Source organism: Amphimedon queenslandica, unplaced genomic scaffold (assembly GCF_000090795.2).
Source record: "Amphimedon queenslandica unplaced genomic scaffold, v1.1 AMPQUscaffold_13298, whole genome shotgun sequence".
In the NCBI taxonomy this organism is placed as follows: Eukaryota; Metazoa; Porifera; class Demospongiae; order Haplosclerida; family Niphatidae; genus Amphimedon; species Amphimedon queenslandica.
The window spans coordinates 86,943-103,184 of NW_003546466.1; the positions used below are offsets into that span (position 1 = coordinate 86,943).

A 16,242-nucleotide genomic window follows, 5' to 3' on the forward strand; every position below is an offset into this window, starting at 1 on the left:
AGATTACTTAGTCATTGATAGCTTTCCTGTGTAATTTGTAGTAGTAAATTCTTTCACTTTTTAATGTAAACTATAAATATTCTTGATTATTATTATAGTTATTGTCTGTATTCTACAGGTTCTCACTATATGTCCATACTAAACATGACATTGGCACTGATTTTGATTTTTTTATTATTTTATTAGTGAGAAACATCTAAAAGTAATGAAAATGATTAAATTATTGATCCTGAAATGGTAATCGTTATAAGTTCCTAATTAAGAGTATGTATTTCAATATTTCCGGCGAGAGAAAGAGGTTGAAGATGAAGCCGGAGACGGCACAAGAGATGAAGTATAAGAGGAAGCAGGTGAACCAGTTATAAACTCAGGAGTTACCTAAACAAGAAATGAAAACCAGTCAGACCAGTTTGAGGAGATATTACCGGAGCACTCTCCTCATTATCAGATTCTATAATCAACGGTACCCTCTCGTGTTTCTTAGGACGTCCCTTACGAGACCTCCTGGCCTAATGAGGAGGCGTGGCATATTAATTAATGTGGGTGTGGCCTACTTTACTACTGCTACTAGTACTTCGTGCTACACTGGGAGGTAATGATCCACTGACTGAAGCTCCACCCCCTGAGGGGGCGGGAGTATTGGACATACTGCTACCACTGTGATGCCTGTTTAATGACACTACACAAAAAAGAGAGAAAAACAAAATTTATGCTTTTCTTTCTTTCATGTAGTTTATATTGAAGTCCTTTCTTCCTCTCCCCCTCTCTCCCTACCCCTTTCTCTCTCTCTCTTTCTCTCTCTCTTTTACTAACCATCAGATGTATCAGAATTATAGTCGTCAACCTATAAATGAAATAAATTAAGTAATAAATCTCTCTTTCTCTCCCTTCTCTCCAGCTATTACTTCAACAGACACTTGTCTTTCATCATCACTATCAACTCCTCCATATTCATCTACATCAAGTTGTGCCTTTGCTTCCATGAATACTCTCTCAAGCTCGATAGAATCAGTATATATCTATAAATAATAATGATAATGATAATGATAGTTTTTGTTAGTTCTATCATTGGCTATAGTGCTACAGGGTATTTCATGAAAAATGACTAGGAGAGAATTCTCCATTTTTATAATTTTTTCTGATGCATATACATGTTCTTACGTTGTGTAGAAAGTTTGAGCTCATTCCGATCAAAATTGTATTTTTTACGAATTTTTAAAGTTGCTCCAAAATCGGGCCAAAGTCGCTGTACTATAGTACAGTGTCATTGGCCAAATTTCGTCAAAAAAGAAAAGTAGAGAATTCTCCATTTTTATAATTTTTCCTGATACATTTACATGTTCTTATGTTGTGTAGAAAGTTTGAGCTCAATCCGATAAAAATTGGATTTATTATGAATTTTTAAAGACCCCTTACCTGCGATCCTTCTTCATTATAAGTCCTAGCATTACCACAGAGCAGTATCACATCATCCTCCATGTCAGAGAGACACTGATACTTCTGTTTCATGATCTTATCTTTGATCTTCTTTAAATCAATGGGTTTCTTTATAATCTGATAGTACTCAGGGAGTTCCCTCCTGGTGGGAAGGACCATGAATATTTCGCTGATCCTTCGGTTGGTGCTATCCTGATAAGCTACAACTGCTTCCCATAGACTAATTAATAAACGAGTTAGCTTTGCTGATACACCAGCAGTAGCTTTCTTCCTCTTCTTACTCTAGAGATAAAAGAAAAGAGATTAGTTTTGTACGGTGTAGTCTCTTTATTAAGGACACCATTGGGTCCACACTACCTGTCCTTAATACATGTACAGTGTAGCCTCTTTATTAAGGACACCATTGGGCCCACACTACCTGTCCTTAATACAGAGGTGTCCTCATTTCAGAGGTACTTTTGTATAGGCTTGTAGTGCCAATTGGGACATTACAAAATGTCCTCATTATAAAGGTGTCCTCATTATTTTCTTTCTCTACCTTTGTCTCTTCTCCTAATAATGCAATATCCTTCCTCTTCCTTTTCTTTCTGTTCTTTTTTGTTTCTTCAACCTCCTCTAATGTTCCATCTTCCAGTGCCTTCACCCATTGCTTCTCTGTCAGTGCTTCAGAATAATCAACCTCTTTACGCTGTCTCTTCCCTAAAAGATGCACATAATAATTATACTTAAAAACCACTTTTACTGATTTTAGTGTGTTTTGATGTAAATGTAATGTAATGGGGGCTTAGTTCTAAGATTTTCATTTTTTCATTAATTTTAGTTAACTATTACTATTATTAATATTTATGCATGACTTTTAATTTAAAGTTTTAAAGATCACTTACTAAACTTGTTTGAACTAAATCAACTAATACAATTAAAAGTAAATATTGTTTCCTAATAAAATGATTACCTAATCCAAAAAGACGTTCCTCATTCTCTTCAAAGGCCATTTGCTCCACCTCCTCTGTATCCCGTAGCAACCAAGATGGCAGCTCATCTTCTTGAATGAGGCGTGGTTTATGACGCAGGCTGGGATCCTGATTGATTAATTATACTATTAATTAATAACTAATATTAATAACTAACCATAGCTTCTCTTGCAGCTCTCTCCAAATCCATCCTCTAATAAAAAAATTTGCCAGATTACCCATTAAAATTTTGCACAAATCAAAAAATTTATACCAGATTACCTGAAATAATTCCAATTCCTCTTCATTCCTTGCAATCATGTCATTAAGAGCTTCGTCATCAGCAACCTCTTGCTCCTCCTAATTATAATAATAATAATAAATGTAACTGACCACACCCACCTCCTCCGCCTGTTCGTCCTCCAATATGGCGACCAGGAAGGCCTTCCTTTCACTTCCGGTTGATTTCTGATCAAACATTCCAGCTTGAATGACCTTCTCGTCAACGTTCAGTTTATACTTGGCAGCTGCTAGAATCTTCTCTTCAACACTGTTTACTGTACAGAGTCTCAGGACTCGGACTTCATTCTTCTGACCAATACGATGGGCTCTGTCCTGAGCTTGGAGATCCTTTTACAAAATAAAATAAAAATATTTAATATTAAAATATTAGCAAAAATATTAACTACTATTACATGTATATATGATAAATTATACGATATTTTTACTCTATCATCTATGATTTTAGTTACTTCTTTACCCCACCCACTGATTTAACATTATCCACCCAGTCACTTGATAAGCTCCACCTACTTATTTAACAGTATCCACCCACTCACTCAATAACTCCACCCACTTATTCAATGTTATATGCCCACTCACTTGATGAGGATTCCAATCAGAATCAAATATGATGACAGTATCGGCCACTTGAAGGTTGAGACCCAGCCCTCCTGCCCTGGTGCTGAGTAGGAACAGGAAGTAAGGTGAGTTGGGAGCATTGAAGAGTTCAAGCAATTGGCCACGATCATCAGCTTTGGTAGCACCATCAAGACGCAAGTATAAGTATCCTAATGATAATGATAATAATAATAATAATAATAATAATAATAATAATAATAACAATAAAAATAATAATAATAAAGAAAAATTATGCACATGTAATAGCTCGTCTAATTCTCTTTTTAGTCCATTTTATTGTTGTACGTTTTGTTTAATTTTTGTTCAATTTTTAATTTTTAATTTTCTCTCTCTCTCTCCCTTTCTCTCTTTACCTCTCCATTGGAGGTAATCCTCCATTATAGTCATCAACTGTGTCATCTGACAGAACAGTAATATTCGATGTCCCGTCTCCTTAAATTTCGGCAGCATCCTATCCAAGAGCTCAAATTTACCTGAGGCTCTATAAAGATCAGCTGTAGTAGCAATGGAGGCATTGGGAGTGTTTCCTGAGAGTCCCTGGTGCTCTAAGATGGCATCTTCAATCTCTTCGAACATGAAAGGATGGTTACAGATTTTACGCAACTGCATAATGGTATTCATGAGGGCCCGAGCACCTCCTTTACCCTGAGAGGAGAGAGAGGGAGAGAGAGGGAAAAGAAAGTGATAATTATTAATCAATCCTATCTGCAATGTATCTACAATGTATTCTAAATTGTATATACAAAAATCTATTTTATATACATGTACATATATAAATGTATATACATTATTTTCATTCTTTTTATTTTCAATTCCCAATATTCCATTCCCATACCTTCCTGTTGGTTTCAGATCCATCAGTTAGCAGGATACCTTTCTTTTGCATGTGAACATACATTTGTCTCTGAAGTGCCGACATATCACACTTTATAACATACTCAACCTTTAAATAAACAAACAAACAAATAAATAAATAAATAAATAAATAAAATAATATTTTCAATTTTACTTTATCTGGTAGCTGATTTTCAACTTCTTTCTTTAATCGTCGCAATAAAAATGGCCGCAAAACTTTGTGAAGACGTCTTATGATTAGAATCTTCTCCTCTTCATTTAGCTCAACCTAATTAACATTATCAATAATTAATAGTCAATTAATTAATAGTTAATTAATGGTTATTAAAAGTTATTAAGGTCACCTTTTCTCCTGTCATTGCAAAAGGTGCGTTAAACCACTGCTCAAAGTTATTGCAGGACTGGAAAATGGTTGGAAGGAGGAAATTAAGCAAAGCCCATAACTCAGGGAGATTGTTCTAAAAATAGTAAAACTCAGTAAATCCCAATATACTCTCAGTATATTCTTATTAAATCCCAGTATACTCTTAGTAAATCTCAGTATATTTTCAGTATACTAACCTGTAGAGGAGTACCAGTCAATAAGAGTCTGTGTGGTGCTTCGTAGTACTGGTTCAATATCTGCGTCAGTTTGCAGTGATGGTTCTTCATTCTGTGTCCCTCGTCAATAATCATGTACTTCCATTTTGTCTACATGTACATGTGATAGTCACATGATCAAACATAAACCACACCTACCTTTGATAGCGGACCCTTGTCTTTCATCACATACTCGTAGGTGGTCAGCAACACGTTAAACCGGACTGACTTGATTTGATTCGCAAGGCTACGTCTGACAAGGGGAGGTCCCTATTGATTATTATAATTAATTAAAAGAGGGGGAGGGGTAATGTGTACCTTCCATACTACACGAACGACTGATGGGGCCCAACGATCAAACTCAAGATCCCAATTGGAGAGGGTTCTACAAAAAACTAGTTAAGTACTTTCTGATACATATTGATGTCCTTATGCTGTGTAGAAAGTTTGAGCTGATTCCGACTTCAATTTTTCAAGTTATGGTCATTTTAAGAAAATGCCAAAAATTCTGAAAAATACCCAAGGCTATAGCCCATGGTTTTTCCAAAAAATGGTTCCGAAATCACCCCAAATTTTTATTACATTTTCTGATGCATATTGATGCCCTTATGCTGTGTAGCAAGTTTGAGCTGATTCCGACTTAAAATTTTCGAGTTATGGCCATTTTAAGAAAACGTCAAAATTCTGAAAAATACCCAAGGCTATAGCCCATGGTTTTTTCCAAAAAATGGCTCCAAAATTACCCCAAATTTTTATTACATTTTCTGATACATATTGATGTCCTTATGCTGTGTAAAAAGTTTGAGCTGATTCTGACTTCAATTTTTCGAGTTACGGCCATTTTAAGAAAATGCCAAAATTCTGAAAAATACCCAAGGCTATAGCCCATGGTTTTTTCAAAAAATGGTTCCGAAATCACCCCAATTTTTTATTACATTTTCTGATACATATTGATGTTTTTATGCTGTGTAGCAAGTTTGAGCTGATTCTGACTTCAATTTTTCGAGTTACGGTCATTTTATGAAAACGCCAAAATTTTGAAAAATATCCAAGGCTATAGCCCATGGTTTTTTCCAAAAAATGGCTAAAAAATGACCCCTAATTTTTATTACATTTTCTGATACATATTGATGTTTTTATGCTCTGTAGAAAGTTTGAGCTGATTCCGACAAATACTTTTTGAGTTTCCAACAAAGTAAAAAGTACAAAATACAGTATCCTTGTACTATAGTACAGTGACTTTTGCCTGATTTTGGAGCAATTTTAAAAATTTGTAAAAAATCCAAATTTGATCGGAACCACTTCAAACTTGCTACACAACATAAAAACATGCATATGTATCAGGAAACATTATAAAAACAGAAAATTCTCTCCTAGTCATTTTTGACAAAAATAGCCTGTACTATAGTACATGATGTTATATCAAAATTTGGAGCAACTTAAAAATCCACTGATATGAGCCTAAGCAAAATTTTATTAAAAACTACAACACTACATGTACATGTACTTTAACCCTCTCTCTCTCTCTCCATTGACTCACGATAGTGGTACGATGATAAGAAAAGGTCCATTGTTCCCCTTATTCTCCATGAGGTAAGTCACCAGTGCTATTGTCTGTATAGTCTTACCCAGTCCCATCTCATCAGCTAATATACCATTGAGATTATTGTTGTACAGAGACACCAGCCACTCCAAACCTTTAATCTATCATAGAACAACAACAACAACAACAACAACAACAACAATAAACAACAACAACAATAAGCAACAAAAATAAACAACAATAAATAGATAAATAATACATATATATAAATGAATAAATGACTAAATACATGTACTTAAATAAATGAATAAATAAATAAATATAAAAATAAATAAATACACAATGTACTGTAAATTAATACATGTAAATATAAATAAATAAATAAATAAATAAACAAAAATAAATAAAACGATATGATAATGATAATAATTTCACCTGATATTCCTTCAACGTCCCAAACTGAAGTAGCGTCGGTTGCTTCTCAATAGACTCACGGAAAGTGTGAGCAATAGAGTAATAGTTCTTATCGGAGGTTTTTGATGAGTACTCATCGTCAGCGTTAGCACTCGCCTTAGCAATGATGGCGGTAGGATCATTAGGATCAATATCAGTAGCACCTGGTGTGGTGGGGGTAGGGCTTGTGGCTTTAATAGCATCATCATCGTCCTGAAATAATAATAGTTATTTAAAATAAAATACATGTTATTATGTTAAGCTGTGATTTTCTTTTAATTTTAGTTAAAAACATGTACATGTAAATTTGCTAAAATTAAACACTACATAAAACAATAGTGAACTATAGCAAGAGTGGATAATTATTTAGGGAGAGTGTCTAACCCGCCTATAATCTGTGATACCACAGTGCGTAAGTTTACATAGCATGGTTATTAGCACCAAGTAGCCATTCTTGCGTCCTCCATAAATTTGAAGATTACTGAGATTAACTCTGCATACTTGCAAAAAACGGATGTAAACATACGCACTGTGGTATCACAGAATATAGGCAGGTTAGACACTCTCCCTAAATAATTATCCACTCTTGACTATAGTTATATAATAATAACAATAATAATATAATAATAATAATAATAATAATAATAATAATAATAATAATAACAATAATAATATAATAATAATAATAATAATAATAATACATGTACATGTACTATCTACCTCTGTTTCTTCGTCAGAGTTTTCTTCTTCAATCACTTCGTATCCAGGATGCTCTTTAAGCCATGCCTCCAGCTCCTCCCTCTTCGGAGCTTCCTCTCCGCTCAGCTTGTTACCAGTTGAAGTCTCAATGACTGTCACTCTCTCATTTGGATCCTTATCGCCACTTTGACCCTAATAAGATTATAAAAATACATGTACATGTGTAAATTTAGATAAGAGGATGTGATGTCATCAATGAATATGATGATTAGTACGCCCCACGATAGCTTAATCACTATTTCCTGCTATATAAGCACCAGGTGCTATCATTGTATAAAGCATCAGGTTGAGATCTTTTGAATTTTTCAAGCAGGGGCAGCTGCTTCAAGTAGGAGGAGCAGCCCCTTAATTAATGAATTAATTAAACAATGATACTTAATACATGTACATGTAAGTGGGTGTGCCCATTAATCAAGTACTAGTGGGTGTGTCCATATTAACTACTAGTGGGTGTGACACATTAATTAAGTAGGTGTGGCTTACTTCTGATACAGTTCCCCTACGAGATGATTTTCTCCTTTTCTTAAGTGCCATTAGATCGTCTTTGTGTTTCTTCACCATTTCAATAAGGCTCTCAATGTATTCGTCAGTTTGTTGCAAGAGATAAGCCAATCGCTTGTTCTTCTGCTTGTCAATCAGTTTTCTGTAGCCTTCTTCATCTTCAGCCTACAAGAGAGGAGAGAGAGAGAGAGAGAGAGAGAAACAAAGAGAGTGAGAGAGAGAGAAAGAGAGAGTAGATTACAAAAGAAAGCTTCTCTCTTCTCCTTTCTCTCTCTTCTTACCATTAGTCTCCTGAGTCTTTCCTTCTCCAATCTCTCTTGCTCTTTCTTCTGCTCCCTCTCTAATGTAGCATGATGATTGAGGACTGCCTTCCCTAACTTTGACATCTTTCCTATATTGAGTCGATGGAACTCTTTAAAATCACGAGCATGCTGGAGAACACTGGATAAAAACTCCTAGATAATAAAAGGAGGGAGATAGAGGGAGTGGAGAGAGAAAGAGGAAGAAAAGGGAGAGAAAGAGAGAGAGAGAGAAGCATTGAAGACATTACTTTCATTCACTGTTCCTTACCTGATGCTTTTGTCTCTTCCGTCTCTCCTGCTCCACTTTTTGCTGTTTCTCCAGCTTCTCAGTTATCCTCGCTTCCCTCAGACTCTGCCTCTTTGGTCTCTTATATCCTCTCAAATTCAACGCTGTCTCCAAAGTCGTCGAACGTCGAGCGTGAGAAAGGATCTCGGCCCGTAACTATGAAAACGAGGGGAGTAAAACAAGACAGGGCAATAGGTTTATTATTACTTGACGCTGGAACTCCAAGAGACGAAGCGCTCTTAGTTCTATCATTGCCTTGCGGAGGGTGGGGTCAGGAAGAGTGCCGCCTTGTATGGACTGGAGGTCAACGATACGATGAGCTATCCTAGCTTTAATCCTAAGAGAAGAGATTTTGCATTATGACACTTTATACCAGTAGCATATTAAAGCCACACAATTAATAATAATAATTATTTAAAATACTTAATTACTGTATACAGGTAATTACTGTATATCATGTACCGTATAGCGGGAAATTTTGGGGGGGATTAAATTTGGCGAATTTGGCGTTTAGATAGCCATTCGCCAAAATAAAAACCCGCCATTTTGAGCCATTATACGCATGCTCAATGGCACGTGGCCACAAATTTGCCAAATTAAAATCTGCCAATCACCAAAATTTAGCAATTCACCAAAATTTAGCCCCTCCAAATTTACCTACTATACGGTACTTTACAGTACTTATCTTCTCTTTACCTCGCCTCTCTCTCTTTCAGTATAATCTCAGGATCAATCCCTGGCGGTTTACCAGTCGGTACTAGTTTAACCTGTTTCAATTGAGCCTGGCCCTTACCAGCGACAGGCGCACCCTCAACTTTTCCCCCTCCTCCTCCTTTTCCCTCCTCACTCTTCACTTCCTCGGTCGCTCTGGTAGCCTGGTTGCCCCCGGTAACGGGAGGTGGCTTTGGAGACGATCGTGATAAAGTTGTATCTGATGACGAGGAGGGGGCATGGCTACTCACATTAGCGGCATGACTCATAACGAGATTTTTAATCTGATCTGGGAGGGGCATGTTACGAGCGAGACACCGATACGCTTTAATCTGAGCGCTCAATAACTTCATTTGAATCGCCGAGAGGTTCGTGGGCGGTTTTAAATGTGGGCGGAGTCCCATACTTGGGTTCGAGTATGAACCAATTCCGACATTTGGAGGTACGTGTACCATTCCCCCGGGGGGCATGTGACCGCCATAAGCTCCGCCCATCATCTGAGCCCCACCCATACTGTACATCGAGTCCACATCTTGCATTCCACCCTATTAATAATTAAATTTTAATTAGTAATAAGAAATAAATTGTCTCACTCTCATTCCAGGAGGAAGACTGCTGTTAGGCGGGACCTGTTGATAAAGAGACATGTTACTACCCATTGGAGGTCCCCCTGGACCGCTCCCGCCTCCTCCTGTAAAGGGAGACACTGTTGGAGGAGCTCCTCCAGAAGCCGCCATTTTTACCAATTTACAGTATACGGAGATATACTTCCTCCGTATATCTAATTTACTAATTATATGATGTCGTTTGCCACGCCTACAAAATGGCTTCCAATTCAGAGCTAGTTGAAGGTACACTGCTTTGATAGTGCTTCAAAATTCACAATTATTTTTAGGTGGACAGAGTATACTGCCAGAATTAGCAGCTAAAAGTTGGGAGAGAAGTGGCATTCATTACTCTACATGCATTGAATTAATCATAAAAGAAGTATTTTAAAAATATTTCCATAAAAATTTAATAATAACAAAAATTAGCTTTCATCACTTATTATTAGAGATGTCATGTGTAAAATAAGAACAAATCAAATGTAAGTACATCTTTTTATTTTAATTATCCTTTTTCTGTTCATTTTTAGTCCTAGCGAAACTGGAATAAAGATATTACATTCGATTTCGGAACAATCCATATCATTGCTGACAAAAACAGCTGCACAGCCACTAGTAAGCATAATTTGAACATAATCTCAACAAACAGTTATGTTTCCTGTTGCAGATAATTGACTTGTTGCATACGACACTATTGCTTACTCAAGCACACAATTCTCCAATGAAGTACATATGTAGCTTTGTATCATGAATTCTAATGTCTTCATAATGTATCTATAGTTCTCTCCTTTCTCTCAATTTTTTAGAACAATTAACAACTTTAATAGTGAAAGACATTCATAGGGAGACGAGCTCTTTTAGCTTTGATTTTAAAATATTACTTTGGCAGCTGCACTTTCCCGCCTATGAAGCTACAGTAAGGAATGAAAATACATGCATATATGTACATGTACATGCACTAAACCTTATATCTCTTTTTATCATAGTTGATTGAGATCTTGAATATTGCAATAAAGGAGAAGGACATTGAAGATAAACTAGACCCCATTATATCAGAGATAGTAAGAGAAGCATGCAATGTGTAAAGAGAAGCCAGACATGAAATCATACAAATACTACTCTAGTTGCAAGATAGTTGGAACACCTGTACCACTAACTATAATAAAAATATTTCGTTAACTGTTATGCAACTTACTGGGAAAAGTGATATCACTTACCGCTATAATTTGGCTAACAATTTAAAAGAATTACAGTCCATAGTAGCTGAATTATTTGCATACATATGCTACTTTATATGCATGAATGTAATGTATTGTACACATATAAATGTTTTCTTTTTTTAACAGAGAAAGGCTTGCTTCCAATTTCAACATTTCAAACTCTACACTGATGACTTTTTCCAGTAAGCAATATTAAAAAAGTGACAGCTATTTGCATATTTTTATTTTTTTTTCTTAGATTTTCAATTAGCATAGCAAAAAATCACCAACTCATGGTGAAAAAACTACAACAAAGATTAAAATAGTTAGCAGCAAAATGTTAAAATTAATAATAATGCTCTGAAGATTAATAAATAATATGAGAAATAAAACTGAGTCCATAACATAATACAAAAATCATCTCTATTTCTCATTTAATCTTCTTTTAGCCTCCAAGTGGATATTATTTTATCCACATTGCTCTCATGGACAAGTTCAAACCTTTAAAAAAGAGATCATGTGACTATCATGTGATTGATTGTATACATACCATTCTCCAATGTATTGCTTCAGCACTGGTACTGTCCACATGTCACTGGCTGAGATTATTAATATTCCTTTCTTGTTAACAATCTCCCACAATTTACGCAACCAGCCTATTGTGAATGTGAATGAATTCATTATAAATCATAATACTATAGCTATACTGATACAATACCTTTCGGTTCGTTGAGTCTGTCTAGAAACTCAAACAGTACCAAATCAAAGCCTTCAAGCTCATTTGGAAACCAAGTCAACTGCAAATAAAACTCATATCAATATTCTATGTAATGTTATTCTTCACTTGTTTGAATGTGACATTATCAGTTCTCAGTGGCGACGAGATGCAAGACAGTGCAACAGTATCATCTCCAATGACAGCTTCACCATTATTTTGTAATTGAATTGCAGCATCAACCAACCTCCCACCAAATTCCATTCCAAGCACACTATCAAACATTGCCCCTAACTGAAACGATGTATAGCCTGGACCACACCCAGCAACCATAGCGCTACCAGTCTCCGCCCCTAACGACCCCAAAATCTCCTTAACATACTTCACCAATGGTTGCCCATAATCAACGTCCTGCAAAAAAATTAAAGCAAAGCGATATTTGGCTCAAGTACTTTTCCCATTTTATTCAAAATGCAATCATGGCAAAGGTCCTCATCGTCATAAACGTATTGCTTATTAGTGGATGGAGAGAAGCAAGCAGTCTCATCAACTCCTTCAACAGTGACTGGATTACCTATAGCAAATGAATAAATGCATTGATAGCCTCTTCACTATGGCTCAATGGATAACAATGCATGCAGTTGTGGCTGTTAATTGTATGGATTCTGTTTGTATGGTTAACATACAACTGTTGTGGAGATAGACCTCAGCTCTATCTCCACAATTATATTTCAGAAGGCTCAATCTCACATATCAATGGTGTTTGGCCTAGTTTTCTAAAATTTCAGTTAGTTTGTAGTTAAAAAAAGTTTACAGTAACCTGCTCCACCTATAAATGAGGCCTCAAGGTCCTATATAACCCCAACCCGATAAGACCACATTGGTCATTCTATATGTCAACCAGGCTTAAGTTTTCTCAATGCTCTCAAGTTCCTTACTGTGGACTCCAAGTCCAAGCACAAATGCAGAGCAGTCACAGAGTTTAACTGGAGTACCAAAGGAAGGAGAGAGTGAGCGAACTAGCCGGAAGCCCATGTGTTGATAGAAATGCCTCCTGAAAGCATAGCGAGCAAAACGAGAGCACAGGTCACCAGTAGACGCCCAAGAACCTCCCTACAAACAAAATGTAGTTAATTAACTATTAATAATAGTTAATAAATGACTATTAATAATAGTTGGCCTTCTTGCAAAAATAGTCATTAATGCAAATACACAATGCTTTACCTGTATCATGTTGTGTCTTCCATCAAAGCAAGGAGAGGAGAAATCATCATAAAGGTAATGAGATTCATAGCCAGGGAAGCCATTGAAATGGTCCTCGGTGCATTCCCATACGTTGCCATAGAGATCATAAAAACCCTTGGAGTTGGCAGGATAAAAATTGACAGGCTGTGAAAGAAATAAAGAAAAATTTTAAAGGGCAATCTTATAAAATTTTTACTGTTGAAGAGCCATAGGCAAAGTTAAAGTTGCAATGAAAGTCCTTGCGATTGATTGGGTCACAACTATATTTTGAAGACAATGGCTACAAAAATTATTAAAAAAATTAAAATAAAAAAAGCTTATTTACATCGTCTCCTCTCATGATCTGGTGCTCGGCTTCAGTCGGTAGTCTAAACTCCGCCCCTTTCCAACGGCAGTATGCCTTTGCCTCGTGATAGTTAACATCAACTGGCCAGTCCCAAGGCATATCAATGACGTCATACAAAGCACGATACCTGTGCACATGAATGAATTTTAAAATTATAATATCAGTCAAGCATCTACTATCATATATGGGCCCACAATGAGATCAACTGATGACTTCATCATGACATCATTTACTTACTTGTACTTAGAATGGGTGCTCCCATTGGTCACTCCATTACTCTCATTGTTACAGTGAGAGTAATCGGAGAGAATGGATCCACAGTTAGACTTGCATTCATCAGTACAAACCCAAAACAATGGATGCCTTGGCTGCCTGAACTGAACCCATTGCCAACCTATAGTAATTATTGCATTTTAATACAAGGTAAACAATGCCATTTGATTATTACCTTCATCAGTCCAGTATTTCTTAGTACTGTATCCACCATCAGCAACAAAGTCAAGAAACTCTTTGTTAGTAATAAGATACTGAGTTGCTTCAAATGCAGGAACTCTAAAATGACAATTAACAGAAAAAAAAGCTCCATTTTGTTTTTCAGATAACCCTATACACTGACTATCTAAACTAAGGGCGGTATGAAAATTTGCTTAGTGTATACTGAGGAAAGATTATCATCAGTGGGACACTATACCTTACTACACCCAATGAAAGATAAAACTGGTATGCAAGCTAATTAAAAATGATAGTAAAACATGTTGGTAAAGGGCCATAAAGGCATAGCTAACAATTAGCAAAGAAGCAACTATACAGAAGTGTAACAATGGGCTTTTAAATTCTTGGCTTATACAGCAATTTGAAATCAACTGAATGCCAATCAGAATACAAAAGAGGTATAGGGCCTTCTTTTGTATAGTAAATGCTAAATGTTATACTATTATCATTCTATGTGTGGTATGTACTCACTTGATGGTTTTAGTTCCATATTCATTGTCCCAGCCGTAAGTAGGGAAGTCAGTAGGCTTACCTAATGTAATCTCCCCTTCATTCACTTTAATGAATGCATTAGGACCAACTGGTGTAGGAGAATTAATGGGAGCATACTTCCAGTTAGTGGGGCACTCCAAATAATCAACTGGTAACTGACGTATCAACACTGACGACGTCTCAATATGAATCCTATTTAAAAGACAGAGAAAGGGGAGAGAATTAGATTGGGAGGAGATGGAAAAGATACTACTATTAAAATTACAATTCCTATTTGTAACCTTTCATGTTCCAGCCCCATAAATATACTCCACTAAACAATGAAGAGGTATAAACACAAAGAAATGCTATTGTCTTACCCAAGGATGATCCATAGTTATAGGTAGAGTGAGTGGTGCATTCTCAATCACTTCAATCACCAGCTCCCTCACTCTGCTCCTGTACTCCATAACTTCACTCAATGAGGGCCACTGATAGCTACCACCCATCCTGTAGTTCTCCTGCAAATCATGACAGAATGTTAAATAAACATGATTGTTGCATATCTTTTTATTTAACAGCTAACACAAGATATATTACGTACAAAAAGTCGCCTTTCAGTGTTTAATATTTTGCTATTAAAATTTTAACATTAACTAACTGTGTCATCCCAGGACATTTCATCCACTCCGGTTTCAAACATTGTCTCAAAACCTCTATTAACTCTCTCCTATACAGGAAAAGGAAAAGGGAGAAAGTAACAACCAAAAAGCAAGGAAGAATGTAAGTGCTGTAATGTTTTGTAATGTCAATGGTAAGTACCAATACTCAGTGTATTGATTTTGTGGTCAAGTTGATTAAATTTGGAAAGTGTACCTGCACAAACTCATAAAATTGTAGCATTGCATTAACAAGCATATAAATGACAATATTATGCCATATACAAGCATAGCTAGAACTTGTTGTTGTGCATGATACCTTAATGAGTCCAGCTAGCAATAGCTTGTTAACATAGAGAGTGGCTGTGTGGGCAAAATAAAAGATGAGAGGCAGGCGAAGCCTATCAGGGCACATGTAGAAATACTTCTCATCTAGAAAAAGGATAATTAAATGATTTTCGCGATTTTTAGCCCACACTCAATCAGTTTGCAGGCTTTCACACGCAGTCAGTGGGCCATAGTACCTTTTAGAGCTGTAAATATAGCTTCGTCAAGATCATAAGTGTTTTCAAAATACTCTCGGACATCCCTGTAAAAAGGAATCAGTGAGTCTACTGTACTCATAAACAGATATCGACTTGTAATGTGGGCTGCAGTAAGAAAATAGCAGCTAATGGAGCGTTAAATTGCCTACTTTCTCGTGCAACTGGAGAGATTCGGAGGCCGGAGGGAAGTGAAGACGTGCTTCTTCTCCTTCAAGAGCTCCAGGGCCGTTTTTCCAGGCATCGCTCTTGCTGGCCCACACAAGCTCCGATTCGAGGTCGACTGATCAATGAGCTATGGGAGTGTGTTATAATAATTATAGGCGTGACCATCCTTCATGCATATCGCATATTATGTGAAATTATCTAATGTGGTCGCAAATGAATCTCATTATAAAGATCATACATTTTATATACAGCAAATAAATGGAATTTTAAAAAATTACATTAGTCTTGTTTTAGCTTCCATGTAGTTACAAAGTTACCACTAACAGTAGCATCGTACAACAATTCAAACCTTTAAAAGGCAAACGAAACATCATGTGGCTATCATGTGATCAATTTTACGTACCATTCTCCAATGTATTGATTCAGTACTGCTATAGTCCACTTGTCACTGGCTGAGATTATTAATATTCCTTTCTTGTTAACAATCTCCCACAGTTTACGCA

General features: G+C 36.3%; 3 protein-coding genes across 7 annotated transcripts in view; 1 reads left to right on the forward strand and 2 right to left on the reverse strand.

Annotated features, from left to right (window-relative positions):
- Positions 1-197: 197 nt before the first annotated feature.
- On the reverse strand, positions 198-10,055 carry LOC100641387 (probable global transcription activator SNF2L2). Its single transcript, XM_019998938.1, has 28 exons — positions 9,891-10,055; positions 9,283-9,842; positions 8,794-8,923; positions 8,569-8,742; positions 8,280-8,453; positions 7,981-8,163; positions 7,459-7,629; positions 6,721-6,951; positions 6,283-6,446; positions 5,061-5,127; positions 4,902-5,012; positions 4,725-4,853; positions 4,508-4,621; positions 4,318-4,431; positions 4,144-4,251; positions 3,662-3,953; positions 3,270-3,457; positions 2,790-3,017; positions 2,670-2,747; positions 2,566-2,601; positions 2,390-2,516; positions 1,976-2,136; positions 1,417-1,719; positions 906-1,019; positions 814-844; positions 555-679; positions 426-509; positions 198-378 (listed from the first exon to the last, which is right to left on the reverse strand). Exons 1-28 carry the CDS (start codon positions 10,032-10,034, stop codon positions 274-276), a joined length of 4,446 nt encoding a protein of 1,481 aa, XP_019854497.1. The 5' UTR covers positions 10,035-10,055; the 3' UTR covers positions 198-273.
- Positions 10,056-10,102: 47 nt separating this feature from the next.
- Positions 10,103-11,447, forward strand: LOC109583544 (uncharacterized). Its single transcript, XM_019998949.1, has 9 exons — positions 10,103-10,148; positions 10,193-10,284; positions 10,332-10,384; positions 10,433-10,517; positions 10,570-10,628; positions 10,683-10,818; positions 10,889-10,963; positions 11,249-11,304; positions 11,361-11,447. The coding sequence occupies exons 1-9, from the start codon at positions 10,121-10,123 to the stop codon at positions 11,425-11,427; spliced, it is 651 nt and encodes a 216-aa protein (XP_019854508.1). The 5' UTR covers positions 10,103-10,120; the 3' UTR covers positions 11,428-11,447.
- Positions 11,439-16,242, reverse strand: part of LOC100641515 (ergothioneine biosynthesis protein 1-like) — a 7,979-nt gene continuing 3,175 nt past the window's right edge. Inside the window, exons 1-18 of one of the 5 annotated variants that reach the window (XM_003388047.2) lie at positions 15,724-15,865; positions 15,554-15,618; positions 15,349-15,461; positions 15,032-15,100; positions 14,751-14,891; positions 14,673-14,704; positions 14,371-14,583; positions 13,856-13,959; positions 13,645-13,801; positions 13,387-13,534; positions 13,258-13,341; positions 13,041-13,205; positions 12,755-12,929; positions 12,269-12,390; positions 11,946-12,227; positions 11,820-11,898; positions 11,652-11,757; positions 11,442-11,602 (exon numbers count right to left, since the gene is read on the reverse strand). In XM_003388047.2, coding sequence (XP_003388095.1) covers positions 11,536-11,602; positions 11,652-11,757; positions 11,820-11,898; positions 11,946-12,227; positions 12,269-12,390; positions 12,755-12,929; positions 13,041-13,205; positions 13,258-13,341; positions 13,387-13,534; positions 13,645-13,801; positions 13,856-13,959; positions 14,371-14,583; positions 14,673-14,704; positions 14,751-14,891; positions 15,032-15,100; positions 15,349-15,461; positions 15,554-15,618; positions 15,724-15,815 — 2,214 coding nt within the window. In that variant the 5' untranslated portion in view covers positions 15,816-15,865 and the 3' untranslated portion in view covers positions 11,442-11,535. Of the gene's footprint in view, positions 11,603-11,651; positions 11,758-11,819; positions 11,899-11,945; positions 12,228-12,268; positions 12,391-12,754; positions 12,930-13,040; positions 13,206-13,257; positions 13,342-13,386; positions 13,535-13,644; positions 13,802-13,855; positions 13,960-14,370; positions 14,584-14,672; positions 14,705-14,750; positions 14,892-15,031; positions 15,101-15,348; positions 15,462-15,553; positions 15,619-15,723; positions 15,866-16,242 lie in introns of those variants that run through there. The other 4 variants (XM_019998944.1, XM_019998945.1, XM_019998946.1 and 1 more) reach the window with 4 other exon arrangements.

What these genes read in the sequence shown, in the direction of transcription:
- LOC100641387 (XM_019998938.1), bottom strand. Translation starts at nt 10,034, where the DNA reads ATGGCGGCTTCTGGAGGAGCTCCTCCAACAGTGTCTCCCTTTACAGGA. An exon ending in CTGAAAGAGAGAGAGGCGAG is followed by an intron (nt 8,924 to 9,282) that starts GTAAAGAGAAGA and finishes CTCTTCTCTTAG; the next exon opens with GATTAAAGCTAGGATAGCTC. An exon ending in GTACTAGTAGCAGTAGTAAA is followed by an intron (nt 510 to 554) that starts GTAGGCCACACC and finishes CCTCCTCATTAG; the next exon opens with GCCAGGAGGTCTCGTAAGGG.
- LOC109583544 (XM_019998949.1), top strand. Translation starts at nt 10,121, where the DNA reads ATGGCTTCCAATTCAGAGCTAGTTGAAG. An exon ending in ACCCCATTATATCAGAGATA is followed by an intron (nt 10,964 to 11,248) that starts GTAAGAGAAGCA and finishes TTTTTTTAACAG; the next exon opens with AGAAAGGCTTGCTTCCAATT. An exon ending in TACACTGATGACTTTTTCCA is followed by an intron (nt 11,305 to 11,360) that starts GTAAGCAATATT and finishes TTTTTTTCTTAG; the next exon opens with ATTTTCAATTAGCATAGCAA.